This window comes from Amblyomma americanum, chromosome 3 (assembly GCF_052857255.1).
Source record: "Amblyomma americanum isolate KBUSLIRL-KWMA chromosome 3, ASM5285725v1, whole genome shotgun sequence".
In the NCBI taxonomy this organism is placed as follows: Eukaryota; Metazoa; Arthropoda; class Arachnida; order Ixodida; family Ixodidae; genus Amblyomma; species Amblyomma americanum.
In genome coordinates, this window is record NC_135499.1 from 141,326,379 (window position 1) to 141,344,112 (window position 17,734).

The 17,734-nt window shown below is 47.9% G+C and overlaps 1 protein-coding gene across 1 annotated transcript in view; it reads right to left on the reverse strand.

The window, feature by feature from the left end:
- Window positions 1–7,084: 7,084 nt before the first annotated feature.
- Window positions 7,085–17,734, reverse strand: part of LOC144125042 (uncharacterized) — a 34,294-nt gene continuing 23,644 nt past the window's right edge. Inside the window, exons 2-3 of the mRNA XM_077658088.1 lie at window positions 13,706–13,788; window positions 7,085–13,111 (exon numbers count right to left, since the gene is read on the reverse strand). Coding sequence (XP_077514214.1) covers window positions 8,964–13,111; window positions 13,706–13,788 — 4,231 coding nt within the window. The 3' untranslated portion in view covers window positions 7,085–8,963. The remainder of the gene's footprint in view (window positions 13,112–13,705; window positions 13,789–17,734) is intronic.

Consider the following 17,734-nt stretch of genomic DNA (forward strand, 5'->3'; position numbering starts at 1 on the left):
AGCTGCATCCGGCAGGTACCGAAATGAACGCAACCTTTGACGCGTGCGGAGAGCATTGGCCACGAAAACAATCGACAGCATCGTACCATATGCAGAACAATAGTGACTGATGAGTGCATTAGCTGGCGCGCCAGTACTGTTGTATTTCTTCATCCGATTGCTGCCAATAAGTGATGCTCAGCGAAACAAGCAGTTTCAAAACCTTGCGGCTACTTTTAGAGCTCTAGGTGGCATTGTGGAAGCGTTGAGTATGTGCGGTTGCTCTTGATGTAGTTTACACATAGCATGCTACAACTTAATGAAATCACTAGCCTAACAGTGAGATTAGCAGTGTTTTGAACTGAGTGCTATTACAAGCTAAATGGCTAAAATTATTAATAGGAGCTGTTATTTAAATCGTTTACTGCAAAATTACTCTGTCGCACATGCACACAAAATTTGTATCCTGCTACTGTGACCGCAGCGTTATTACGAAATCTTTTAGCCCGAGGCGTGCACCCCGTGAACCCTTCTCATCAGGCCCGATGGCTCTTGCGATTCCATCCTTTGTTCCTGAAGCGTCAGGCCAGTAGCGATCCTCGGTTTCTTTTCAATTCATATCTCATCTCTTTTTCTGTGTTTACGGTTTGATTCTAACCGATTGCTCGCAGTGTCTTACAAGCTAGACATGCTCCGAGTAAGAATAATATGGTAGTAATTAAGTGACTAGCTTCGCATGACTGCTGCGCTGCCTTTTTCAGATTCCCCTACTTTCCCTTTTCCGGCTGCCAGGCCCGCGGGACACCAAGATTAGCCAATGCGACCCGTGGCCAGACGAGTTAGAGAGCCCTACTTTAGGCTATCGTTGTGATGTCAAGTTGGGCAACTAGTAAAAGATAACACGCTGCTTTCAGCTGTGCTCAGTACCAAAGCAACACCACAGCGTGCCATACGTAACCTAGAAAATTGTCGAAACCGCGTGTTAGTAAAGTGCTTCTCTGAGATCGGCTTAATATAAGGTCACAAATTTCGACGCATCGGGTTAGGAAGAAACAGGTGCGAGCTTACTTTCGAGCAAGATTACTTGTGGCGGACGCGTATACGATTGACCTGGCGCAGCTTCTTGTCTTCTTCTTTTTCTTCCCAGTGTGAGTATCGCACGCACACGCGCAATCGGAGAGCCATTATGCCAATACAGGCCATGGCTTAGTGCTCGCTAATTCTCTCCGAAACGTCTGCATTGGCTTTACTGTTTGAACTCCTTAAAGTATCTAGAGCGCTATTAACAATTAACAGCTAGCTGCAGTAATTGTGATTCGAATACAACAGGAAGTGATGTTAAGATAATATACAACAGGAAATGACGGCAGGACAACATACGCATTCATCGGGGTCCCCCGCCCCAAAGAAGAAAAAGAACTGGGCGAATTGCGAGGCACCGCAAATCGATTAGTACTATGGCGGAAGAGATAGCCCTGTGGACAAGTTTCATTTGTGCCTAGCTGTAAAAACAGCAGTTCTTAGGGTTTCAACTCTGAAATCTCCTCTCTATTTTTGCTCACCTCTCTGTCTGGCCAAGCAGCATGTGCCACCGCGCGGAAGCTAACAGCGGTGCTTGTCGACTCGTAGCCATTTTTTTTAGAGGCCACCGCCCTCTACTAGTTTCGCGGTCAATCGTGTCTGAATTGTGATAACAGACTGCAGTAAATTAATCCATTCATTAAAAGTATGGGCTGTGTACCAGAACAAGATCGACGGACTGAAATAAAAGAACATATTTGAGCCGATGTTAGTGCACATCTTTTTTTGTATATCCTCTATACTTAATCTTCCGTGCCGAAGCGTTGACATCCATTACGTGCTATGATGGTAAATTGGTGACATCACCGCCTTTCCCAGAGCCAAGTCCGAACATTCTCTTTCTTCTTCTTCTTTCTCTTTTGGAGAATCGACAGGTCGAAGGTTCGCCTCCCTACTCTACCACTGATGCATGATTCCTTTTTATTTTTGTAAGGGTTGGAAGGGGGGGGGGGTCTGCACAGTGCGAAAATTTGGCCGACGGAGCTTGTGGTTGACGCCGCCTGTACAGACAGACATTTCATGCCTAATCGATCGGAAGCCTTATAGATTTTTCTTTTCGTGTTCGGTGCATCCCGTAGGCTCGAATGGCCTTGGCTCGAGTAGCGATCGGTCAGCGTTGCACGCAAGGCAAAAAATTGGAAAGCGTGCAAGAGCACGTTGCGTTATTAATGCGAAAGCATTACATGGCTCATCGGCAATGTAACCAGGCGTCGGTGTTGATCAGCAGCAGTGGGCCCAAAAATCCTAGGTGACGTCATCGAGGTTTCAAACAAAAATAAAATTTCTTCCGAAGATGTAGGCAATTGAGCACAGGAGTTGCAGAACGCGAGGAGAGCACGCAACCCATAGGCCACAAAACTGCGTTGCTTCTTAGCGAATGAAGGCGACCCTACCAGTACTATGCGTTGCCTTACGACTGTACGCTAATGAGTAGGTGTACCATTAGAAAGGAATAGAAAAATAAAAACAAATAAAATTAAAAAAACAATGCTTTCACATTCAAAGCACGTAAGTATAGTCTTAAGTGCCCTCCTAAATTTTTCTGTAGCAATTTTCGTTGCAGGCATTGTTGCTGACAGAGGTTTTTTACTTCACAAAGTGCATGGTCATAGTCGAGCGGCGAGTAATGAATCAAAATCTTTTTATTAAAGCCCCTTGCGAAATTGCGCATTGGCTTCATATATGCTTCCAGATAAAGCCTAATAATTTTCCCAAAAATACGGAAGTCGACAAACTGTCGCTCCGCCGATGGCACTAAACAATTGTACATCGCGCCACTGAGAGTTGAAGCCATATGTCATAGGGGAGCATACATTTGTTATCTTCCCAAACTTGGCTGCAGAAGGCGTGCGCAAATTCCCAATTGGAGTTTCACAATTTAATAAAGTCCAAAGAACGCTACTCTGGTATACACGTGACTTAGCACAGCACAATGGCATGCGAAGCTTGATCCAAGCGCTTGTGCTCTGGCGTGCGTCGGTTAAAATTACCGACCTGCTTCGTACAAAAGTGCGCTGGACTGATCTCATCTTTGTTCCTATAGAAGCCCGCTGACAAGCACTTGAAGGCATTTTTGATTGACTGAACAACTTTTATTTCCACCAGAAAAGACGTTTCTCCTGGCACGTGGGCCTGGGAGACGGGAAGTTGCGCGTCCGCGGTTAGAGGCTGGCCGGCAGTCCTTGACTGGTAGCGTCCTCTTCCGCCAGATGGATGGTGGTGCGCTGGAGCTCAAGGTCCGAGCTTCTTAGCAGTGTCTCCCAGGCTTCTCTACTGTCAACATTTTTGCCCGGCTCGGGAGAATTTGTGCACTCCCAAATTATGCGGTCAAGGGTCCCTCTCGCCCCACTTGAAGGCATATCTGCTGTGACACTCTGGCAGACCAAGTGAATTCTGCGCCTCGTGTGACAAAAAGCATTTCTCATTTCCGTATACCTACATTTCGTTTTGCTCTACTGTTTGCTTCTTTCATGTCTGGTGTCGAGCCTGCTGTACACTTATATACTTATCTCGTACCATTGAGGCCGTTGCTGAGTCTAGTGGCGAGGCTATTGTCGTGTGTGCCTTCTTCACGTGTGTCGTCTTTTTTTTGCCCTGCGCTGTCCATCAAAATGAAAGTTTTATTTTGAAAGGGAAGGCACAAGGTAACTCTGAGTCAGTATACTGATTGTTATTATCAAATGCACGATTTTTCCATTGTTTTAGTAGTCGATCGTCTCTCTGCAACAACGCTTCTTCCGGAAAAAATCCATGGCTGTGATTTAGCTCTGGTTAAACCTGGAGTGAGGCGATAGCTACAGCTGGCCGAGTGGAACCAGCTCAGTAGAATTGCAAAATCAGTCTTTCGCAGCTCCGTTTCGCTGGGCGTTCCTTCATCTTCGTCCCTGGACGTGGATTTACACTCTCTCCCGCTCTCCACTCCTCCCCCACTCGGTTTCGCTAGTGTTCTCCGGCGCGCCGCGCCGCCGGCAGCTGCCACAGTGGTACAGTGAACTAGAATATTGGGTAGCGTGCTCACTGCGCCGCGTCTCCATAGGCCGAGGTGAAGCCGCCGGTGTCGACATTTGTTTAGTTTAACGCTTGTCCGCTAGGTGCCGCCGCCGTTCCGAACACTGTAGTCGCCGCGGCACAAGTAGGCCCGGTCATGCGCTTTAGAGTCACTGGAAAATTTTTTTTTGCAGTGACTCTAATGCGCTTGGGAGTCGTATTTTTGGTCGTTGTTTGTAGTGCTCATTTTGTGTTTGCTTTGAAAAATTCAGTGGCGTACTTAGAACAATATTTTGTCTCCCACGAACCTGCAAAGCAAGGTTTGGTTTGGTTTATGGGGGTTTAACGTCCCAAAGCGACTCAGGCTATGAAGGACGCCGTGGTGAAGGGTTCCGGAAATTTCGACCACCTGGGGTTCTTTAACGTGCACTGACATCCCACAGTACACGGGCCTCTAAAACTTCGCCTCCATCGAAATTCGACCGCCGCAGCCGGGATCGAATCAGCGTCTTTCGGGTCAACAGTGGAGCATAACCATTGAACCACCGCGGCGGTGGCAATGCAAGGATGTAGCATCCTGGATAGATTGAGAGAGTGTTCCGTAAAGGAAAAAAAAATGCCGGGTCGCCTGCAGAACCATTGCTTCGCGCTGGGTTTCGATACCGGCTATGCCTACAGGAAAGATGGCTCGGAAGTAGCCCTCTTCAGCTCGAGCTGAGTTTCTAATTATAGTTTTGATAATCATAATCGCGTGTTTTAATCATAGTAAACTGCCTTTCATTTTTGGCTTCGTGCATTTCTCAGGGAAACTGTGAAGATTTGGCCTCCTTGCTTGATCTGGAAGATAAAGACGCTGCTAAGATAAATGGCATGCCAGCAGGAATGATAGTGAAGTTGCCGGTTGATCAGGCTAGAGCGTGTCGTAATCATAGTTAGCATGTAGCCAAGAGTGACTCAGGACTAGTCTTTAACATCGCAGGCTATGTAGCACAAAAATGTGTCGTAAAGGCAAAGTGTGAAAGCGGCATTGCCCTCCTAACTAGGGCAGCCACTGATGACAGTTTTCAACTTGCAAGGCACGCAAAATACTGCGACAAGGTATACGACACATCTACCCTTCCGCACAGCTCTATGATTCTGTGCTGAAGCTTGAGAACCTTTTTACAGAATGCTGCAGCCAAAGTCAACTCCATTCAGAGAGCATCCTTGATGTGCTGGATGTGGTCAGGGCAAGGCTGCGTGTGTAAAGAGGTTGATTAATTGCCATCTTCACGCAGAAGTTCTCTCCAAGTTAATTTTAAAATTTTACATCGTAGTCAAAAATCAGGCTTCACTTTTTTTGTGAAAGGAGTAAACACTGAGAGGCCTGGCAGACGCGAACGGGCCAAGCACTTGAAGTTGAGCCGTAGCTGAACCACTGCGACACCTAATTGCTTTCTCTGTGCGCTTATCTCAAATAATATAAATAAATTTGTCTTTGCTCCATTTTAAGATGAAGGGCTTTCTGTACTGTTTAATTTCGAATTTTCAAAAAACGTGGGTTCGATTCCGGCCGCGGCGGTCGAATTTCGACGGAGGCGAAGTTATAGAGGCCTGTGTACTGTGCGATGTCAGTGCATGTTAAAGAACCCCAGGTGGTCGAAATTTCCGGAGCCCTTCATTAAGGCGTCCCTCATAGCCTGAGTAGCTTTGGGACGTTAAACCGCGATAAACCATAAACCACAATTTCAAATCTGCTGAACACCTTTAGGCTGATGCTATGGCAGAGGAGTTACAGCATACAATTAAGTTCAAAGTGATAGGTTGGCACAGGCAATTCGAAAAGAGCGAAGGAGTCGCGAAATGAACTGCATGTTAGTGGAACGCCAGAGTTAAATCGGCGAGCATGTGTGAAGTTTCACAGCCGTCATTAGCATTGATCTGAAGCGATATTTATCTACTTTAACGTTGGGAATAAAGCGACACGTCGTAGCCGAACTGGTGTACTCAAAGCATATGCTTTTAAGTCGCGTTGGTCGGGCGATGCGGAGAGTCGAGTTCGCAATTTCAGCTGATGAGTTCTTCGAATCGCAAAGTAGCGGCCGTTGTGCACCTGCGCTCCATGCGCTTGACTCTGCCCTGCCTTCGCGCGAATAAGTATATTATTAAATATTCAACCGCCAATGTTGAACAACACACATGATGCAAGCTAGTTAGTCCGCGCAGGCACGATATTTTGGCAGTAACGCGGCATTTTATCCTGTATACGCCTGGACCGCTTTCCCTGCCTTCCTACTGTGAACAAGACAGCAGCGCCGCCACGGCGCCTCCGCCGTTTTGCGACAGCGGCGGCTTCACTCCAGCCCGGCCAGTGAGCACACTACCACTATTCTAGTTCACTGTAACGGTGGCCAGGGCGCCGCCACGCTGAACGCTTGAAATGCTAGCGTAATGTAGGCGCGCGGCGCGCACACCAGCTGCGTGCTCGGACGTCACTCCGCGCATGCGCACAACTGACAAGGCGGGCGCCGTCTGCTACGCCGTCGGCGCAGCAGACGCTATGACGTCTCTCCGCGCATGCGCACAGCTGGCGGAGCGGTGGTACCACGGCTCAGCGCACAGCCACGCTGACCTCGATAAGTGGCTGGTGTTGTGTAGCATCGCTACAAAAGTTCAGTGGTTTTTAGTTCCAATACACTCTAGCGCAGCAAAAGACGAGGACACAAGAGACGAGAGACGAACACCACTCGTCTCTTGTGTCCTCGTCTTTTGCTGCGCTACAGTGTATTGGAACTATGTACCAACAAGCCCAAAAAGCCACGCTACTGGTTTTTAGAAGTTTTAGTTATATGGTATCATTCCGTCTTGTTGAAGCCAAGTTATACCAGAAAATGTGCAGCAGGGAGTACCATGAGTTTATTGAAAATATGTGTCTTGAAACATGCGTGTCTTAAAGCATTGGTATCTCCCCCCTCTTTTTTTTTATAATGAGGGCCTTCATAACGGACGCCTCGAAGACCTGTCTACTGCCCAGGAAATCTGACTGCACTGAAAGGGATTTTGTGGAAAAAAAAACTTTATTTTCACCGCTTCTGTGTTCATTTCTACATTACTGTGAATACAACAGTAGAAAAGGGTAGCATAAAGGCCTTCAGTTTTAAACAAAGAAGGCTTCAAGACTATGCTAATGGCTGATGGACGTTTGGTGTGCGCAGAAAACAAAGCAACACGCGGACACCACGTGAGAGATGACCAGGGCTGTGAAGTAAATCCTATTCTGAATTTAGCTGCGCCTTTTGACCAATGGTGCATTTTAATTCGGGGATGAAAATTCACCACGGTGTTTCGAAAAAAAAAACGATAAGTAAAAAATAACAAGGCGAGGAAAGGGTGAAGCGAAATCAAAACAGATGAGCATAACAGAGCATACCGTGTGGTCATGTTACTATTAAAACAATTATGCAGGCTATGTTAGAGCACGTCACTTAAGCCAAGTTCTTGCAACTGCTTCTACCGCTTTCGTGCCTTTCTTTTTATTCATAGGCTAAAAAACCCATCAAAAATGTTTCAGTTTCGTTTCTTTTTTCGTTCAAAAGTAATATGGCTAAAAGTATGGTTAAGTTTCACGCAGCCAGCCTTTTGTCTCTTCATAAAGAATCTTTTCTTCCAAGATTCACCTCCTAGTAAAATGTTTTATATAAGTAGTAATAGTAGATGTTTTATATAAATTGCAATATTTTTGTTCGCAAAAGTGACCAGACACCAATTTAACGTGGCGCTCAGAACTATCAAAGAACAGCAATTAAAATATTTCTGTAATGTAACTCGAACTTAACAGCTGTAATAGCATTACAGGAACTGAAAAGCTTGCACGTGGTACTAAATAGACAGAGTCAATATTGAGTACTGCATATCTCGTGAATCAAAGTTGAAGGATCGAAGCACTTGTCGAACACATCGAGGTGTGTTCTGAAGTGTCATAACATCCTCAGAAAATCCACGAAGAGAAGCTCTCTATCATGATTTCACGTGTGCGCGGAAATCAGACGAGGCTTATGAATACGCGTAATCGCTACAGTGGCCTTTCAACTAAGAAAAAAACCACCAGGCAGATTGATACAAATCGATCGAAAGTATTGTCGACGTCATTCGCTGAATTCACTTGTCGGCGAACTTCATGCGTTCGCGAAATGAATTTCGAGGAAGAGCTTTATACGCTTTTGTTCGCTGGTAGAAGCTGCAAGTTGCATTTAGTCTAGTCTAGGAATGAACATAATTCACATTCAGATGGCGTGTTAAAGCGATCCTGTGATGTTTTAAACGCAATCGCAAAGTGAAATTATCATGAGGCCGACCTCTCCGCCTTTCTTTCATTAAAATTCCCTTTCTTCTTAGTAAAAAAACGAGACTGATAGCAAAGGTAGTCTTCATCGGAACGGCTTCGAATTCATCACGACGGCTCAACATCCTCGCCTTTGTTCGGCGTCGCGAGGTCAGTATTCCAACTTCCTCCGTATTGCATGATGCCCTGACGGTCTATATTGCAGTTTCGCTTCAAGTGGTACGCACTCAAGCTCTCATAATTTTGACAGTGACTGCACAGTCGTGCTGAAGAAGACAATTCGGATTGCTTCTTACAGAAAGCCTCATACTGATTGCCTGGGGTAGAATAACAAAAAAAAGCAACTATGCTTAATTTAATTCGGCTCCGCACGCCCTACGCGCTTTCAATTAAGCTTGGACTTGAATAACAGGGTGCAAGAAGCATTCTGCTCGTACACCGGTTTGTAAACAACGCAGGCATACTTTCGCGACATTGCTTTATCCCTGTACCTCTTGTATGCACCCTGGTAAGTAGTTAGCGACGTCGGTGTTGCAGGGGAGGGACGGGAAGGGGGTCACGATTAAAACTTCTCATCTGGCAGGCACTGGAAATATCACTGCACTGCGGGAAGGTAGAACCTATGGTTGCCAATGACTTCTTTGAAGACGTACTCCGACTTGTCTGTGTTGAGAAACGCGGCGGGACATTCCGCGCTCGCCGTCCGCACTAGGCGGCCAGTGGCAGTCGAGCGCTGTTTCCACGATCGAGTCCTCGGATCCTGGTACTCGGCCATAGAAGTGGTCGTGTGCTCGAACGCGCCTCTTCCCACCTTCTGGTGCGTCCGCGGTCTTTCGCGTGGCGCCTTGCTGATGCGAGCGTAGGCACTAGTGTTCTCCAGGGACCGCAGCACTTCTGTCGACTCTTCTGTCCTACGAGCCATGGCGTAGTCAGCAGCGCCCTGGGTGAGAGCATCCGAAGAGTCAACCGGAAAGATGATGTCTTTGGCGACTGCGTCCCTCTTGATCGGCTTGGCGCGTTCGACGAACTCGCTAGCGTGATGCTGCAGGCTCGACCGCGAGACGTAAGACTCCTGAGTCGTAGTCGAGAACGTCATTCTTCCGGTCACCTTCAGGTTGTCCACAGGGCGGTAAGGTTCAGGTTTCGGTGGGATCTTGACTTCGCGGTAGGCCTCGCTGGTGGTCGTCTTCCTGGGCGCGTAGTCGGTGTCGTCGCCGAGCTTCTTCAAGCTCGCTTCGCGCTTGATGGGCTTCACTCTCGCAGTGGGCGTGACCCGCCGGAAGGTGTCTCTCATGGTGGTCGATATTTCGGCGTAAGAATCCTCGCTGCTTCTAACCTTCAGGCTGCTCTGCGGTCTGTACGGTTGAGGACGCTCCACGGTTACTGGCTTGAAAGCCGCTCGCGTGGTCGTCGTCATCTCTACGATGCCGGACGAAGAGCGTTGGCGCTGCTTTTGCATGCCCGGCACCGCCGACGCTGCCACAGCGGGTTGTCCCCGAGTGTACGTCTTGTGTCTGTCGCGCTTGACCTTAACCGACTTCTTGTAGATGTCTTCCATTTCGTGGATCTCGTGCGCCTTGTACTCAATCTGTGACGTCGTTTTGTAATCCACGGAGTCCTGACCGAGTACAAGCGTAGACTCCGGCTTCCTGATGGAAAATCTCGTCTCGCCAACGGCAGGAGGCGCCCTAGAATAGCCGATCTTGTCTTCGTTTCTGACCGCGTAGGAGGTGTCGTCGCTCAGTTTGAGCGTCGAAACGGGCCGGACCGGAGTCGGCACTTCCACGACAGTCTTAGGGGTGAATTCTCCGTGGTGGACTGTTTCGAAGCTCATGCTCCCTTCGGGCGCCAAATTAGGCTTGGGGTAAAAGGGCTTTGGAGGCTGTATCCTTTTGCTAACGTTCTTGAAGCTATCCGCTGTGGTTGTTGAAAAGTAAAACTTGTTTTGGTCTGCCCCGCTTATATGCGAAGTCTCTAACCTAGACACAATCGGCCTCTCGGCATTCTCCTTGGCTAGATGATGCGCTTCAGAACTCAAGGCACCCTGATCAAAGTAACCCTGTGCTTCGTTACCTTCCACAATGACCTCTTCACTCTTATGAACGTCGTCCTTAGTCTGCGCTTGTTTCTGGTGTGTGCTCTCATACTTCCTGGCGGTCGCGGAAGAGTCAAGATATTCTTGTTGCCCGGTACTAATTTCGGCTACCTCTCTCAGTTCATTTCTGTGCTGTTCCACTGACATCTCCTCATCACCCCTCTTCTCTAGTATGGCCACTCTTTCTCCGTTCACGAACGGCTCTTCTTGCCCCGCAAAGCGAGCCTTGTAAGTTCCGTCCTTTCTGGCTCCTTTAACTTTCTGCTGCCCCCGTGGTCGCTCCTGCGCTTCTTGCTGGTAGCCTGGCCAGCTGTCAGCTTGCACTGCTTGCTCAGCGCGTTCTTTTCTTGGCGTCGTTCCTAATCCAGCTTTCTTGCGTACAGACGCGCCCTGCTTGGCTGCTTTGTGTTCAGAGCGCCTGCTGTCTCTTGCGCCTAGCAGGCCTTGAATTTCGGCGATGAGCTCCGTGGAATCCTTGCGACCAAACATGGTGATTTCATCGGTATCTTTTTTCTTGCCCTTGATTCTCCGTAACTCGTCTCCTGTTTGCGTAAACCTGTGCAAGACATCGTGGCTCTGAGGCCTTCTGCAGGCTGCGACCCTCCCGTGGCTACTTTCGGGCTTCTTGTACGAATCGTTAGTCGTAGTTGAGTACGAAAGAGGGCCGTCCCACTTGAAGCTGTCGTCTTCAAAGTGGGCTTTCCTCTGGCCTTTCGACTTATGCTTCATGAGTACATTGTTAATGCCCAAGTGCATCTTAAAGTCATCGCAATCGGACGCTAGTCCAGCAGCGTATGTGTGTTCTACTCTTTCCTTCTGCTGTAGCCTCGAACCTTTTCCAACACGGTGAGGAGGAGCCGCGGCCGCGACCCTTCCGCGGCTAGTTTCCGGCTTTTTGTACGCCTCTTTTGTCGTAGTTGAGTACGAAAGAGGGCCGTCCCACTTGAAACTGTCGTCTTCAAAGTGGGCTTTCATCGGGTCCTTGGACTTATGCTTCATGAGTACATTGTTAATGCCCAAGTGCATCTTTAGGTCATCGCAATCGGACGCTAGTCCAGCAGCGTATGCGTGTTCTACTCTTTCCTTCTGCTGTAGCCTCGAACCTTTTCCAACACGGTGAGGAGGAGCCGCGGCCGCGACCCTTTCGCGGCTAGTTTCCGGCTTTTCGTACGCCTCTTTTGTCGTAGTTGAGTACGAAAGAGGGCCGTCCCACTTGAAACTGTCGTCTTCAAAGTGGGCTTTCATCGGGCCCTTGGACTTATGCTTCATGAGTACGTTGTTAATGCCCAAGTGCATTTTTAAGTCATCACAATTGGACGCTAGTCCAGCAGCGTATGTGTGTTCTACTCTTTCCTTCTGCTGTAGCTTCGAACTCTTTCCAACAAGGTGTGAAGAAGCCGCGTGGAGGTCCCCTTCAGATGAACTACCATTGCTTCCAAACAGCTTAGCCAGCGACTTGGGCTTAACGGGCCTGACTCGGTCCATCTTTTTCTTGTAGAATTCCATCTCGTGCGTCGTCCGCAGGTCCATCTCACCCGACGGCACCTCGAGGTTGTCTTTTGGATAAAACGGGACGGAGACCTCTGGGTGAAAATACGCTTCTGAGGTCATTGTCGCCAACGGGTGACCGGCTGGCTCTGTACCCTCCACCACTTGAGAATGGAGCAGTTCGCGCTCTTCGCGTGCTTCGTCAGCTATTGCTGCTACTCGATGCTCATGCTCTGGTTCAAGGTAAGATTGCTCTTGCGTTTGCGCTTCCGATGAAACTAGTTCCCCCGCTCTCAGCAGGCCGCCGTAAGAGTCGTCTTGCGCCGCGGTCCTTTCTGCTCTGTCCTGGACGTCTTCCGTGGTCACGTGATCTTCAGCTGCGTGGTCGGCCTCGGTCCGCCTTTTCTTGACATCGCCCTCGACGTCTGCGTGTGCGGTGTCGTAAGATGGATCGTCGAACCTTCTGGGTCGCAGACGCCTCGTGACCTTCTCGGCTTGCTCATGGAGCTTGAAGTCTTCAGCAGTGGTGGTGGAATAGTGCGTCTTGCCCCCCGTCCGCAAGCTGGTCTGCGGTCGCGTCAGCGGATAATGGCGTGAGCCGGACGCCGCTTGTCGCTCCGTCTTATATTGTTCTGCCCTGGCAACTAGGTTCTGGTCGATAGTCGAGAAGTACTCGGAACTGGTGGTAGTGTACTCCTGAGGTCCCTCGAGCCTTAGAGAAGTCTTTGGACGGTACCGTGACGATACCCTGCCTTGGGCTAGGTCACCGTCAGCCTGCAAAGAGGCGCTGTGACGGTGACAGCTTGCCTCTGACCTCATGCGTTCATCTGATTCATGAGCTGCGAATTCGGATGTTCGAACAATGTGAGTTGCAGTGGCGTCTTCACTCATGACCGCCTGCCCATATTCCAGGTCGTCTGCAGCGCGTTGTCTGCTCTGACCCCTGGTCTCGTGGTCGACAGCTGCCGCCCCACTGGCGATCGCCCCTGAATGGAAGACTTTGCTTTCGGAGGTCCGCTCCTGTCTGGAAAGTCTCTGCTCAGAGATGGTTGTCGTTTCGCTTGCGTCATCTTGACGCTCGATGCTGCGATATGATTTTGAAATCTGACGGACTCTGTCCGGTGACACTTCCCACTGCCTTCTTCCTGCTTCTTTTTCACCTAGAAAAGTAGAAGTAACAAATATGAGAAGAGAGAGAGAGAAAGCAAGGCATGCCAGCTGTTGCTGCGGGTTGCTGCGGTCACATATTTTACGTAACAAGCAAGCATTGGTGATACTGTCTATTGTATCATTTATTATCGACGCATAATTATTTTCTTAGCAGATGTATTGTCTCGTTCACGTTCAACGTTTATTTTCCCAGACACTGCGATGAAGTGAGCAACACAGTAAGAGATAGAAAAGGCTTCGCACCTCGCTACGTCAGAAAGCGGGTATTCGCAGGTTACGCCGATTTTCTTTTTTCAACTATACAACATACTGCGAGAATCTCTATATACAAGGATAATTACCAAGACCACTTAATTTCCTATTACAGTCTGCAACTACCAAAACGTAGCTTCGTAAAAGCCTTTTTCTCCATTTTCTGACATTCTGAAACAAGTAGCTACGGCATCAGAGCAAAAATGTGGGTACTGCTTCTTCAATGTGGCGAAGAGGAGGAATACATCGCGCGAACCACGCGAGACATTGACACTAGTCAGCAGACAACGCGGGACTACTTAGCACGCATCGTAGATGCGCGAAATACTCACATCCTGCGCATGCTCTTCGTTGCAGTACACCTTGTAAGTCGTATGCAGATGACTCCAACGACGCAGAGCCACAGCGGTGTTGGCTGCGTTAAGGAAAAAATAAGCACGAGGACAATATTAATGATTATGTGCTTGCTTATCATCAAATTTTTATTACTCAACATACAAGCGTCACCATCACTTGCACATTAAGTCATGAGACAAGACTGCGACGCCCGGCAACATTTTCTGTGCTAGGCTTAGCATGAACAAGTAGTCAAGACCATAACTGCGGCCGTGTTACCGTCTCCGCCCAAAGGTCCGCCCAAAGGCGCACGCACAATGCAAGCATTATACCTCATAAAGGCACACTGCACGAGTGCGCGGCGGGAGGTCGGTGACGGAGCGCGACTCGAAAGCACAGCTGCGCTTGACGTGACCCTACGCATTACGTACGCGAGGCAGCAGTCGCACAATAGACAGTTTTAGCTGTGCGTACGCAACGGCTTAGCGTACGCAAGGAGTTTGCGGGGACGGTAGTGCGCATGCGCAGAACGCAAGCGCAAGCCCTGCGTCTTGCGTGCGTACGCTAGCCAGCGGACTTTGCTTTGCGGCGCTTGCGTGGCTTGCGTACGCTAACTTTGACAAGATGGCGGCGCCCTGCTCGCCCGCTTCGGAATAAAAACATGTCGCCGCCGCATTCTCCGACGCAATAGCTCGCTCAAATGGTAGCGGTTCGCTTTTATTTCGCCTACTCTTGCCCACACACAGTGGTATAAGCGATAACTAGCCCCTGTTTTTCAGATAATTTGGTGATTTTCAAGCTCCTAGGCCTAACTATATGCAGTGTGTTTTCCTCGTAGCAACGACACCTGGCGAAGCAGTTTTCTGGCTTTTAGCCAGTTCTTACATTTTCTTCCGTTTGCATAGTTTTTCTTCTTGGAACAAAAAAAGCTCACAATGCACTCACACTAGTTATCAGTAATCACGAATGAAATGTTCTTCAACCGAGCGTTGATGTGGTTTGACGTTTCGGAACTAGATGGCGCCACGTGCGCCTGAGGGACGCTACGGCACGGTCAGCTAAAACTATGCTTCGGAGCGGACAGCGTAACGCACGCAGCGCCGTAGCGCTTTGCGTACGCAATCACTTGCGTACGCACAGCTAAAACTGTCTAATGCTTCGGCACGGTCCCCGCAGTTTTGCTCGAAGGTTGGCATAACTCCCCCACGGGACCGTGACGACGCTCCTTCATTTAATCTACCTCGTAGGCACGCAACCCTCTACGTGGGCAGCAAAGAATAATAATAATAATTGGTTTTTGGAGGGAAAGGAAATGGCGCAGTATCTGTCTCATATATCGTTGGACACCTGAACCGCGCCGTAAGGGAAGGGTAAAGGAGAGAATGAAAGAAGAAAGGAAGAGAGAGGTGCCGTAGTGGAGGGCTCCGGAATAATTTCGACCACCTGGGGATCTTTAACGTGCACTGACATCGCACAGCACACGGGCGCCTTAGCGTTTTTCCTCCATAAGAACGCAGCCGCCGCGGTCGGGTTCGAACCCGGGAACTCCGGATCAGTAGTCGGGCGCCCTAACCACTGAGCCACCGCGGCGGGGCCAGCAAAGAAGCGGCAAATTTGATTTTTACACTCCAGCTTTGGGGTTAAGTGCATGACAGCACTTCCACCAATAGACAATTGCTGGGCCGGTCAGAACACAAATACAGCTTGTAGTTAAATTGTTTTCATCCTTGCTCTAACACTTCGCAGATTTTGATTAGTGTTATCTTCACTTTGTGCCATCATCGTCATCATCAGCCTGACAACGCCCACTGCAGAACAAGGGCCTCTCTCATGTCTCTGTAATCAACCCTGTCCTTTGCCAGCTGCGGCCACCATATCCCCGAAAACTTCTTAATCTCATCCGCCCGCCTAACTTCTGCCGCCCCCTTGCTACGCTTCCCCTCCGTTCGAATCCAGTTTGCTACTTTCAAGGACCAGCAGTTATCTTGCCTTCACATTACGTGCCCTGCTCAAGCGCATTTCTTCCTCTTGATGCCTGACCCACTCTGCCCTCTACCTGTCTCTTAAGGTTACAGCTATCAGTAAACATTTACTCGCGCACTGATTCGTCTAAATTAAATCTGAAGTGTGAGAGAGGCGGTGAACATCAGCTTTACAGTTCCTAGACAAAGCCAAGCATAGAAATCTTGAGGTCACCACATGTTTCGCAGTTGTAAGCATCAGGTGCACAGAAAAAAGAAATTTTTCGATATAAAATGCACCGTCAAACCGTCACACCATCCACAATCGCTTGCAAAAAGTTGTGAGTACTCAGCAATGCATTTCGTTATACACCTTCTATATTGTTTCGCATAGATGTTTAGTAAACTTAGTTGACTTGTAAAAGTTCTTGTCTGTATTGTTTTGAAAAAAATACTCTGAAATAGCCCCTGTGCAGGAATTCCAGGAATTAGCAGGAATTCGGGATGTGCTGCCACCAAACGGCGCATGGCTTTGAAAACTCATTCAAAAACATTCAGAAATGGCGGGCTGACGTCATCCGTGACGTAAGAAAGAAAGAGAATGACCAAGTGGATGCCGCTGAAGCGCTATATAGGCTTAGTGGCACTCTCTGGGCGGCTGTCCCAAATTCCTGGTAATGTACAGGGCATCGTGCGCCTTTCTCACTCGTCTCGGTGGTCGGAGTTCATAAGAATTACCCCGAAGCGCCTAAAACGCTGCAAACAAGTAATGCTCTACTGCGAAATCTGTGCTGGTCTGTAATGTTAACATTCCGGCCATTCACAGCTTATACAGCAGGTGATTGTTAGCGTATACTGGCACAAAAATATGCAACACTCTTCCAGCAGCAGTAAAAACAAGCGACAACTTATATCGCTCACTCAAGGGCGCCATAACAAACAAACAAAAAACTCTCTTTTTCTTGTCGAAATGTAGTACTATGTTGTATCTGTGCATTTTTGTTATATAATCTTGTTAAAACCTCCGTTCCTCTAGGCACAACATTTATGATTATGTGAATGTTAGCAAACATTGTCCCAGTTTGTTATTTTGTTCCTTTCATTGGTTGCATATCACGTGATGCATACTTCAATTAACTGCAACTTTTGTGAAACTTATATTTATGCTCGTAAATGTTCTGGTCTTTAATTTTAACATTCCGGCCGTTCACAACTTATACAGCAGGCGATTGTTAGCTTATACTGCCACAAAAATATGCTACACTCTTCCGGCAGCAGTAAAAAGAAGCGACAACTTATCTCGCTCACTCAAGGACGCCATAAAAAAAAATAAAAACTCTTTTTGTTGTAGAAATATAGTACTATGTTGTACCTGTGCTTTTTTGTTATATAATCTTGTTAAAACCTCCGTTCCTCTAGGCACGGCTTTTATGATTATGTGAATGTTAGCAAACATTGTCCCAGATTTTTATTTTGTTCCTTACATTGGTCGCATATCACGTGATGCATACTTCAATTAACTGCAACTTTTGTGAAACCTATATTTATGCTTGTAAAATTGTACACGTTTTACAATTATTTGTTACTAGCGCTCGGGTTCTCTATTTTGTGCATTACTGCATGGGCCCAGATGCTTTTGTCACCTGCTTTTGTATATATATATATATATATATATATATATATATATATATATATATATATATATATATATATATATATATATATATATATATATATATATATATATAAATATATATATATATATATATATATATATATATATATATATATATATATATATATATATATATATATATATATATATATTGTTACGGTGTGGGATGCCACGGGGTGGCCACGGGCCCGCCCAGAGAAATATAGCAGCAGTACGGAGGAGAGCCGGCGAAGCACGACCGGCGGCGGCCAAGCTTTCTCGTTCTATCTCCCTCGTGCTAGAGCCGCGCGCTCGCCGCTCGCGCTCCGCCTCTTCTTTTATTCCCGTATCACCTTTCCACCGGGGGGGGGGGGGGGGGGGGGGCGGAGAAGTCAGGCCGTGCTTTGATG